The following is a 12716-nucleotide window of genomic DNA, read 5'->3' as shown; positions in this document are numbered from 1 at the left end:
TCGAACATCTGGTGTATCACAAGGAGCTGTATTGCTATGAGTCGTCGCCGGAGGAGGAGAAGGGGAGGAAATGACATCGATACGCTTGATCGTTCCTCTGCTCTCCTCTGTTCCGTCGCTGGCGCACATGTGCGTGGTGTCTGTGAATAGGCGTATGAAGCTGGGGGGCGGTGTGCCAGTGAGCGGCGACCAATCTGCCGTGCTGAGTCGACAGAAGTACCCCTTTTGTGTGTGAGAGACAGAGACAGACATTTTTTCTGTGTGTTGTGAATCATAAATTCATTCGTTTCTACATTCATTCATTCATTCGTTCATTCATACTCATCATCATCGTGTATCAACCGACCAAGAAAGACAGTGAAGGGAAGGATGTGACATTGAGATAAACATTTCTAGAGACTTATGACATCAGACGAGCGAATTGATGAACGCAATACATCTGTAAATAATTATAAATAAACTTTATTTGATCATATTATTCTTCAGAGTTACGTCTTTTTGTCTCTTGTCTGTCTGTCTGTCTGTTATGTCATACATAATTCTGTATCACAGGTCTACATTATTCACACTAGTTCACAATACAAATAATAATACAAATAATAATAATAATAATAATAATAATAATAATAATATAATAATAATAATAATAAATAATAATAATAATATTGTTCGTGGATTGTTCATTGTCACTGTCACAATAAATAATGGCCATTCACAGTTGTCGGAGGGCTTGAGCTGAAGGATTCGAACACCAGGTAGTCTTGCGCAGCACGTTGGTGACCAACAATCGCTGGCGGAGGCCGCATTCTGTCTTTTGTCGGCGGTAGTCGAGGAGCTTGGACTTGCTGAGGGCCACGAGCTTTCTAGCGGTAAGAACGAAAAGGGTTAGAGTGGTATGATTGACCCGGCGCATGACGCTGGAGAGCATAATGAGTCTTCGAAGATCGGGTTGGGCGTCCAAGCCAGGGTCTCCTCGTGAGTTGTGTGAGTTCAAGGCCGCTGTTTTTTCTGTGGTGATGGCTGCGATGCGCTCCGCCACCCATTTGATGTGCGCCACGGAGGATACAGTCGCCATAGTAGTACAGGTAGTCCGGGTAGACGTCTCTGAAGAGTGAAGACGAGGAGGAACGTGCGTCGCTGTGGTGGAGGTGGTAGGCTTGCAGGAGGAGGAACAGGTGTAGGATGGTTACGAACGTCTTGGGGTTCATATTATTCTGTCTCTGTAGATAAAGTCTGTGCAAGTGGGTAAACCAATACAACTGCGGCACGGCAACAAGGGACCAAAGATAAGAAAAAACAAACAATGGTCTGAATCTTGGAGTCTTTGTGCGCAGAGAGAGTTGGCATCGATGGCTGCTGGATGGCTGGATGGCTGGGTGGCTGGGTGGCTGGGTGGCTGGGTGAGAATGATCTCCATCGGCTATCGTAGTCCCTTATATTCTGTTTCGCAGACGAAACCAAACGCCGGTTTCCCGATCGGGTTATTTTTGGACGGGGAAGAGTGTCATCGGGAAAAGAGGATGTTGATTAACTTTCGGTTTCGTATCGGGGAAGCCCTGGGTAGGCAAATTAATGGGAATGATAATGGAGAAACTCTATCGTGAGGATGATAGACTTGAGGTCTAATTTTTACGACGCGTTCGGCGTGGTCGGCTGCCCCAACGTGCGGATGCCCAGCGAGGAGGCTGTTTGGGAGTATTTGGACGGGGAGTTCATGAAACGGCCCTCCAGAGGGTTCGCTCTGGGCCTCGGGTGGCATCGGGTGGCGGGGAGGGAGAGACGACCAGACAGAAGCTCGTGGTGTTCGGGAATGAACTGATTATGGACGGGATGTCGGCTGAGGACAGGCAATATTGTTATGACGTCGCGTCTGCTCTGGGTTTCTTTTGCGATCTACCAATTCTTTCCGCCAGCCCATCCGCCAGCCCACCCGCCAGACCACCCGCCAGACCACCCGCCAGACCACCCGCCAGACCACCCGCGATTGAGAATGAAAAATGTCTAGATTATGATACGAATAATATAACGTAAACCTTCATACAACTTAAAACTCACAACTTATCTTGTTCAGTTATTTTATTCTGTGTGTTTTTATTTGTCGATTTTTTTGTTATGTAATGCCTACGTGCATTTACCAAGCCATGGCTTGCTCAGTGACCGAGTTCAAGTACATTCAAGTGTCTCACGTACTTATCACGCTTGACCGAGTTCAAGTACATTCAAGTGTCTCACGTACTTATCACGCTAAGACTTTGCATTGTGTCGTTGCTGTTGCGTATTGATGGAATGTTAGAAGTGCGGTCGACCGCGCAACAATCTAATTATTTATCAATAGGAGAAAGGGGGGGGGGGGAGAATACGTAATTGAATAAATAGATATTTCTTGATTACATTGATACAACAAGTAGCTATAGATAATTATAAGGTTACAACATCAAAGTAATTCTTGTAGACACAACCAACACTTATGTATATGTCGAATTTTGTTCTAAATGTCCAGAAGTTGTTGTGTTTTGTTAGAGGCACGTTTTTTATACTATTGTCTAAAATGTTCAGAGGTTTTGTTTGGGTTTGTTTGTTTGTCCGAATGTATGTTCAATCCATCAAAAATGTCGACTTGTCTGGTTGGGAGTTGTGCGGCTGTTTGGTATGTAAATTATGTACGGGTCGGGAGCTGTATGTCTGTTTGGTGTGTAAATTTTATGTACGGGTCGGGAGCTGTATGTCTGTTTGGTGTGTAACTATGACCATTAAAAACAGGCGCCCGAGCCGGTGTCCGAGCCAGTGTCCACCTTATTGTATAACATAAAGGCTGCGGTGGTCGTTAGCTCACAAAAGTCTGTATAGATTTTACACAAAGGAGGCGATGAATACAAAATAATTCCAGTATGACCGTCTGAGGCTGGCGAAGTTTAGTTATTTTTTAAACTTTTTACAGTGAGCCGGTGCCCGAGCCGGTGCCTTTTTTTCCCTATATAACATTAGTAAAAAAATTTCCATGCGTACTTTAACTAGTAATGAAAGGCACCGGCTCGGGGCACCGGCTAGGGCACCGGCTAGAATTAAAAAATTGGAAGAGATTACTATTTGTATCACAGTAGGTGAGAGGGTCGGAGTCTAGTAAACCAAATACACTAAACTGATCATGGAGCGTGTTTACAGCAAGAATATGAACCTGACTCTGACTAGTGAGGTGACAAGAGATGACTTGAGTGTATTGGAAAGTCAGTGTGATCAATTCTTGGCGGTCAAAAACAACGACACGCATATATTCTGTACTCGGAAAGGAGGTAAAAAATGGAATATTAAGACGACAGCCACGATACAGGAGGACGCCGAGCGGTTCGTCAAACCTCATCACGACGGGAGAGCCTGGACGACCGCGCCAAAATTCCAGATGTCGGAGGACCAGGAGAGAGAAGACGAGCTGTCGTTCGGAAGCAGCAGCTGGGAGCCGGGTTTCTTGGAAAAATGTACCTGCACATAAAGGACCTGATAGAAGCGCACTCGCAACTACGCCAACGGGACGTTTGCATGTCCATGTTGAGGAACAAGCAGATACACGGGAACTTGTACCGATATACCATGAAGACCGACAAATCCCCCACCAAGGAGGACGAGATCGAAGAATTCATGAAGAAATGCGCAGAGTACCCCGATGACTTCAACATCCTGCTGTGTGGCGACTCAGAGTACATTCCGACGTTGCGTTTGGCCGTGAGCTTTCACATGTCTGACTTATCCAAGGCCAGGCGGGAGAGGAAAGGTTGAGAGAGGAGGAGGAAGAAAGGGAAAGAGAGAAGGAGGAGAAGGTGAGAGAGAAACGAATGAGGATGATGAGTGATAATATTGACAGCAGCAGCAGCAGCAACATCTGCACTTGCTGTTGCAAGCACAAACTAATTAAACCAATAAAAAATTATAACATAAACACACAAAAGCTGTCCGTGTGAGTTTATTTTCGTTATCAGTATGTTTTTCTACAGGCAGAGACCAGACGTATGACAAACACTGCAAGTGATACTGAAACAGGGTATGGGATGAGACCAGACGTATGACAAGCACTGCAAGTGATACTGAAACAGGGTAATGGATAAACCCAGTGAGAAACAAACGAAACCGAAACACAATATTCCCTGGCATTACTACTACTTTCATTCCAAGCCACGGTTTGACTCGAGTGTGTTGAAGTGTGTATGTGTGGGAAGGCAAGCCCAGGTGGATTTGTTTACTCAATCTGAATCAGGTCGCTACTAATTGGCCTAACCTAGGCTTGATTCAAAGTGGTCCAAGTGCAACTAAACTATAGTTGTAGGGCGCGAATATCGGCATATTGAGTTGATTCAGTCTGTCTGTACAAAACATCTGGTAGAATTTACAGCTTGGTTTCTGACAGCTGAAAATTTGGGCAGACGCTCCCGCGTCACTGTACAACAATATCGTTCTAATGAGTGACGGTGGCCAAATCAGCATCTGAGGCAATCGACAGCATCTGACAGGTAGATTGACAGTCTGGTTTGGTTGAGGAGGTCATCTGATTGTCGTCAAATCAACATCATGAGGCAATGGAAGTCATCTGACGGCAGAATCAGTCTGTACTGGCAATGAAGAGCATCTGATGACTGGGAATGATCACTGATTTGAGCGACGGGAGGGTGTTCAGACTGAGATAGTCTGCAGTCGCAGAGTATACATTTTGTTGGAAGCGACATGATCTCAATTTGACCAAATGTGAATTGTGGAGAAATGCGGACACATATTCGGTTCGTCTTGCCTCCACCTGATCAACACTGAATATTTCTCGGAGGCTAAGGAGTTACAGGATACTGAAAGTAAAAAAAAGAGAGAGAGAGAGACAAAGAAAGAAAATGGAAAGGGAGAGACGTGGGGGGGGGGCAGTTAGAACCATTCGATCATAGGCCTATTTTTCCCCAGGGCCTAAATATAGGCCTATTTCGCGTCATGTCAAGTTTAGGTCAAGATTTCCTCCCCTGTCACAACTCGGGTCGGAATCAACACCAAAGCATCGATGCCTGGAGTTGACAGGTCGGTAATACCGTCAACACTGGGAAAGCCCCTCGGTTCCATGGTAGTCGACGCCTGAGCGCTCGGGTCGGAAAGTAGCTCAACACTGGGAGTTGTCGGTAATGCCCCGCACTAGCGCGCGTTATGTATGTACAGGGAAATGTTAATTTTTATTCTCAATGCGGTGGCGAGCTAACGAATCTACATTCGATTGGTCGATTGTATATGACGTAACTATTGGGATTCCCGCAGTGAGGCAACTATGAATGGTAATGTTAGAGAATTTTCTCGGTGAGAAGATATCGTCACTAAGACTCGGTTATTTAGGTCAAATGTTAGCGTCTGTTCGCAGTGAGAATAAATCCTAACGAAAGAATGCGTAATCTGACGTAAACATGATGTAAACAGAATGCGATGTTAGAAAATATTCTCAATGCGAACATGTGCTAACGAAGGAATGCAGAATCAAGGGCAAATGTTAGAAACTTTTCTCGGTTAGAATATCTAGTCACTAAGACTCGGTTATTTAGGTCAAATGTTAGCGTCTGTCGGCGTTGAGAATAAATGCTAACTTCGGAATGCAAAATCAAGGACAAATGTTAGCGTCTGTCCGCGTTGAGAATAAATGCTAACTTCGGAATGCAGAATTTACCACAAACAGGATATAAACAGGTGCGATGTTAGAAAATTTTCTCGGTGAGAATATCTAGTCACTAAGACGCGGCTTATTTAGGTCAGATGTTAGCATTTCTCCGCAATGAGAATAAATGCTAACTTCGGAATGTAGAATCAAGGACAAATGTTAGAGGATTTTCGCACCGCGGATACGACCTTGCATTGACGCCGTAAAGTAGGTCAAATGTTAGCGTCTGTCCGCGTTGCGAAGAAATGCTAATGTTGGAATGCGAAAAGCCCGCAAATTATGCGTAAACAAAGTGCCGATGTTAGGGAATCTTCGCAGTGCGCACAGACGCTAACATCGCTCGACTGTGATTGGTCGCTGCGTCGCGAACGGTGACGTCACTCGTCTTGCGGCGCAGGTGATTGGCTGCCGGTCACGTGATCTACTTGCAGCGTGGGTATATAAGCCGGTGGCGCGAACAGAGCAGTCATTCTACCTGCCGTCGAGCTCAGCGAACAGACGTGTTGTCGGTACATCTCACCACTGGATGTTCTCAGTACGCCAGCCAGACGGTTTCTCAATCAAGATGACGAGTTCGCTATCATCATCGCCGCGGTCCGTGAGCTGCCGAGTCACCTCAAGTCAGCCAGTTGGTGGTCCTCACCCCGACCGCCAGACGTCCCGCTCGACACCTATCCGCTCTTCATCGCTAGTACATACTGTGATTCTACCCGTCAGATGACATCAGCGCCTCCAGATTACACCAAACCGGACTGGCATTCAACTGTCGAATGACATCCTGTGCCTCCGGCTGATCACGATTTGATAGCAATCGACGATCCAGATTCAAATCAGTGATCATTCCCAGTCATCAGATGCTCTTCATTGCCAGTACAGACTGATTCTGCCGTCAGATGACTTCCAGTGCCTCATGATGTTGATTTGACGACAATCAGATGACCTCCTCAACCAAACCAGACTGTCAATCTACCTGTCAGATGCTGTCGATTGCCTCAGATGCTGATTTGGCCACCGTCACTCATTAGAACGATATTGTTGTACAGTGACGCGGGAGCGTCTGCCCAAATTTTCAGCTGTCAGAAACCAAGCTGTAAATTCTACCAGATGTTTTGTACAGACAGACTGAATCAACTCAATATGCCGATATTCGCGCCCGACAACTAGAGTTTAGTTGCACTTGGACCACTTTGAATCAAGCCTAGGTTAGGCCAATTAGTAGCGACCTGATTCAGATTGAGTAAACAAATCCACCTGGGCTTGCCTTCCCACACATACACACTTCAACACACTCGAGTCAAACCGTGGCTTGGAATGAAAGTAGTAGTAATGCCAGGGAATATTGTGTTTCGGTTTCGTTTGTTTCTCACTGGGTTTATCCATTACCCTGTTTCAGTATCACTTGCAGTGTTTGTCATACGTCTGGTCTCATCTCATACCCTGTTTCAGTATCACTTGCAGTGTTTGTCATACGTCTGGTCTCTGCCTGTAGAAAAACATACTGATAACGAAAATAAACTCACACGGACAGCTTTTGTGTGTTTATGTTATAATTTTTTATTGGTTTAATTAGTTTGTGCTTGCAACAGCAAGTGCAGATGTTGCTGCTGCTGCTGCTGTCAATATTATCACTCATCATCCTCATTCGTTTCTCTCTCACCTTCTCCTCCTTCTCTCTTTCCCTTTCTTCCTCCTCCTCTCTCAACCTTTCCTCTCCCGCCTGGCCTTGGATAAGTCAGACATGTGAAAGCTCACGGCCAAACGCAACGTCGGAATGTACTCTGAGTCGCCACACAGCAGGATGTTGAAGTCATCGGGGTACTCTGCGCATTTCTTCATGAATTCTTCGATCTCGTCCTCCTTGGTGGGGGATTTGTCGGTCTTCATGGTATATCGGTACAAGTTCCCGTGTATCTGCTTGTTCCTCAACATGGACATGCAAACGTCCCGTTGGCGTAGTTGCGAGTGCGCTTCTATCAGGTCCTTTATGTGCAGGTACATTTTTCCAAGAAACCCGGCTCCCAGCTGCTGCTTCCGAACGACAGCTCGTCTCTCTCTCTCCTGGTCCTCCGACATCTGGAATTTTGGCGCGGTCGTCCAGGCTCTCCCGTCGTGATGAGGTTTGACGAACCGCTCGGCGTCCTCCTGTATCGTGGCTGTCGTCTTAATATTCCATTTTTTACCTCCTTTCCGAGTACAGAATATATGCGTGTCGTTGTTTTTGACCGCCAAGAATTGATCACACTGACTTTCCAATACACTCAAGTCATCTCTTGTCACCTCACTAGTCAGAGTCAGGTTCATATTCTTGCTGTAAACACGCTCCATGATCAGTTTAGTGTATTTGGTTTACTAGACTCCGACCCTCTCACCTACTGTGATACAAATAGTAATCTCTTCCAATTTTTTTATTCTAGCCGGTGCCCTAGCCGGTGCCCCGAGCCGGTGCCTTTCATTACTAGTTAAAGTACGCATGGAAATTTTTTTACTAATGTTATATAGGGAAAAAAAAGGCACCGGCTCGGGCACCGGCTCACTGTAAAAAGTTTAAAAAATAACTAAACTTCGCCAGCCTCAGACGGTCATACTGGAATTATTTTGTATTCATCGCCTCCTTTGTGTAAAATCTATACAGACTTTTGTGAGCTAACGACCACCGCAGCCTTTATGTTATACAATAAGGTGAACACTGGCTCGGACACCGGCTCGGGCGCCTGTTTTTAATGGTCATATTTACACACCAAACAGACATACAGCTCCCGACCCGTACATAAAATTTACACACCAAACAGACATACAGCTCCCGACCCGTACATAATTTACATACCAAACAGCCGCACAACTCCCAACCAGACAAGTCGACATTTTTGATGGATTGAACATACATTCGGACAAACAAACAAACCCAAACAAAACCTCTGAACATTTTAGACAATAGTATAAAAAACGTGCCTCTAACAAAACACAACAACTTCTGGACATTTAGAACAAAATTCGACATATACATAAGTGTTGGTTGTGTCTACAAGAATTACTTTGATGTTGTAACCTTATAATTATCTATAGCTACTTGTTGTATCAATGTAATCAAGAAATATCTATTTATTAAATTACGTATTCTCCCCCCCACAATTCTCCTATTGATAAATAATTAGATTGTTGCGCGGTCGACCGCACTTCTAACATTCCATCAATACGCAACAGCAACGACACAATGCAAAGTCTTAGCGTGATAAGTACGTGAGACACTTGAATGTACTTGAACTCGGTCAAGCGTGATAAGTACGTGAGACACTTGAATGTACTTGAACTCGGTCACTGAGCAAGCCATGGCTTGGTAAATGCACGTAGGCATTACATAACAAAAAAATCGACAAATAAAAACACACAGAATAAAATAACTGAACAAGATAAGTTGTGAGTTTTAAGTTGTATGAAGGTTTACGTTATATTATTCGTATCATAATCTAGACATTTTTCATTCTCAATCGCGGGTGGTCTGGCGGGTGGTCTGGCGGGTGGTCTGGCGGGTGGTCTGGCGGGTGGGCTGGCGGATGGGCTGGCGGAAAGAATTGGTAGATCGCAAAAGAAACCCAGAGCAGACGCGACGTCATAACAATATTGCCTGTCCTCAGCCGGCATCCCGTCCATAATCAGTTCATTCCCGAACACCACGAGCTTCTGTCTGGTCGTCTCTCCCTCCCCGCCACCCGATGCCACCCGAGGCCCAGAGCGAACCCTCTGGAGGGCCGTTTCATGAACTCCCCGTCCAAATACTCCCAAACAGCCTCCTCGCTGGGCATCCGCACGTTGGGGCAGCCGACCACGCAGAACGCGTCGTAAAAATTAGACCTCAAGTCTATCATCCTCACGATAGAGTTTCTCCATTATCATTCCCATTAATTTGCCTACCCAGGGCTTCCCCGATACGAAACCGAAAGTTAATCAACATCCTCTTTTCCCGATGACACTCTTCCCCGTCCAAAAATAACCCGATCGGGAAACCGGCGTTTGGTTTCGTCTGCGAAACAGAATATAAGGGACTACGATAGCCGATGGAGATCATTCTCACCCAGCCACCCAGCCACCCAGCCACCCAGCCATCCAGCCATCCAGCAGCCATCGATGCCAACTCTCTCTGCGCACAAAGACTCCAAGATTCAGACCATTGTTTGTTTTTTCTTATCTTTGGTCCCTTGTTGCCGTGCCGCAGTTGTATTGGTTTACCCACTTGCACAGACTTTATCTACAGAGACAGAATAATATGAACCCCAAGACGTTCGTAACCATCCTACACCTGTTCCTCCTCCTGCAAGCCTACCACCTCCACCACAGCGACGCACGTTCCTCCTCGTCTTCACTCTTCAGAGACGTCTACCCGGACTACCTGTACTACTATGGCGACTGTATCCTCCGTGGCGCACATCAAATGGGTGGCGGAGCGCATCGCAGCCATCACCACAGAAAAAACAGCGGCCTTGAACTCACACAACTCACGAGGAGACCCTGGCTTGGACGCCCAACCCGATCTTCGAAGACTCATTATGCTCTCCAGCGTCATGCGCCGGGTCAATCATACCACTCTAACCCTTTTCGTTCTTACCGCTAGAAAGCTCGTGGCCCTCAGCAAGTCCAAGCTCCTCGACTACCGCCGACAAAAGACAGAATGCGGCCTCCGCCAGCGATTGTTGGTCACCAACGTGCTGCGCAAGACTACCTGGTGTTCGAATCCTTCAGCTCAAGCCCTCCGACAACTGTGAATGGCCATTATTTATTGTGACAGTGACAATGAACAATCCACGAACAATATTATTATTATTATTATTATTATTATTATTATTATTATTATTATTATTATTATTATTATTATTATTATTATTATTTGTATTATTATTTGTATTGTGAACTAGTGTGAATAATGTAGACCTGTGATACAGAATTATGTATGACATAACAGACAGACAGACAGACAAGAGACAAAAAGACGTAACTCTGAAGAATAATATGATCAAATAAAGTTTATTTATAATTATTTACAGATGTATTGCGTTCATCAATTCGCTCGTCTGATGTCATAAGTCTCTAGAAATGTTTATCTCAATGTCACATCCTTCCCTTCACTGTCTTTCTTGGTCGGTTGATACACGATGATGATGAGTATGAATGAACGAATGAATGAATGAATGTAGAAACGAATGAATTTATGATTCACAACACACAGAAAAAATGTCTGTCTCTGTCTCTCACACACAAAAGGGGTACTTCTGTCGATTCAGCACGGCAGATTGGTCGCCGCTCACTGGCACACCGCCCCCCAGCTTCATACGCCTATTCACAGACACCACGCACATGTGCGCCAGCGACGGAACAGAGGAGAGCAGAGGAACGATCAAGCGTATCGATGTCATTTCCTCCCCTTCTCCTCCTCCGGGCGACGACTCATAGCAATACAGCTCCTTGTGATACACCAGATGTTCGATCAGAGGAAGCACGCCGTCGAATTTAGGGAGCACGTGCGCACACGCCGGATCGCTGTCCAGTCCAAAACGACGGTCCTCGTAAGTTATGCGAATGCTCGTAGGGCCCCGAGACGTCTGCACACTCAGGGCGTACAAAAACCCACAGTGACGACTCTCACGCAGCAGAAACGTGCCTTCCTTGCGACCCCTCAGAAGCTTCTTCGCCTTGTCGCTGTCCACGCCATCCCGGTAAAAGAACCCGCACCGCGACAGATTCCGCTCGTTTCTCGCCAACACGCTCACCTCCCGTTGACACGACAGATAGTCAGTACACGACGACGACCTTGTCGACGACTTCAAAGGCTTGATGTAGTCCAGAGGCTTAGATCTCGCCGGGTAGTCGAAACAACACCCCTCGTCTCCATCGTCGTCAAGTCGACTGTCCGTGTCAGAAGAAGACTCGTAATCACTCATGCTGCTGGATGGATTAGTTGCTGCTGCTGCTACTCGAGAACTCAGTTGATGTGATGATGTGATGATGATGCTCAGATTCAACTCAGTGATGAAAGTGGATTGGCTTTGCAAAAACGATTCGTTTTTATAACTCATTCCACCTCTTTTTCCAAGAAACAGCCCGCCACGCCACTTACATTCAAAATCAAGACGCGACTTGGTATTCAAGCATTGACTTTATGTCTATGGAATTTGGAATCTCATTCTAACCTTTACACAACGGGCACAAACACACAACTCCTTACAAACACTCGCTGCACCACGCTCGCAGCAGAGGGGTCTTCACCAACAACCTCCGGAACACACGACCACCGCCACCGCCGCGCGACCTACCAACCACGCCTTACAAACAACGCAAACTACACCAAAAACATAACTAATTTTACAAAAAAAAAACACTCATACAACGCAAACTACACCAAAAACATAACTAATTTTACAAAAAAAAACACTCATACCCGCAACATTTTTACTCAGGATAACAAAAATTAACGAGCCCGGCGCGCGAGCCCCTTCCGTGTCTCTCGTTTCGGCGGGGTAGGGAGGATAGAGGGTGTGTGTAGAGTATGACTTGGCGGAGTCGGTTAGTTTGAGTGTATATGGGGTATAGGTATATGTGTGTGTGGTGGTGTGAATGGTGTTGTTTGTGTTTGTGGTTGAGCCCCCCCCCCCTAGTTTGTTTGAGACCCCCCCCGGTGTTTGTGGGTTGTCATCTGGTGTGTCCTTTTTTTAATGTTTATGCATGAAAATTTTTTTACTTCTTCATCATATAATAAAGGAATCATTTAATGTGCATATTAGTTGGCTTTATGTGTCTGTGTTTGTTAGAACAGTTTATTGTCCTTTGTGTTGCAGATCATTGTGGCGCTAATAGTATATGACTCGTTGCAAAATAAGAAAATAAAGCAATGGACGTTATATTAAATCAAGCACCAAACCAATAAAAAGGTGCACAGAACAACGAAATGTGGCTAAAAGTTTGATAAAAGGATAATTTTATTACAAGACAAAGAAAAACGGGGAAAATGGAATAGATCATCGTAAAAAAAAATTAGCAAAAAAGCTGTCATTTTTGAATG

General features: G+C 45.5%; 1 protein-coding gene across 1 annotated transcript; it reads right to left on the bottom strand.

The window, feature by feature from the left end:
* Positions 1–10908: 10908 nt before the first annotated feature.
* Positions 10909–11733, bottom strand: LOC144957106 (suppressor of cytokine signaling 2-like). Its single transcript, XM_078888073.1, has one exon. It carries the CDS (start codon positions 11731–11733, stop codon positions 10909–10911), a length of 825 nt encoding a protein of 274 aa, XP_078744199.1.
* Positions 11734–12716: the final 983 nt, after the last annotated feature.

The sequence above is a fragment of the Berghia stephanieae genome, chromosome 11 (genome assembly GCF_034508935.2).
Source record: "Berghia stephanieae isolate SIO BIC M18660-M18661 chromosome 11, UCSD_Bste_1.3, whole genome shotgun sequence".
Classification (NCBI taxonomy): Eukaryota; Metazoa; Mollusca; class Gastropoda; order Nudibranchia; family Aeolidiidae; genus Berghia; species Berghia stephanieae.
This window is presented reverse-complemented; position numbering and strand designations above follow the sequence as displayed.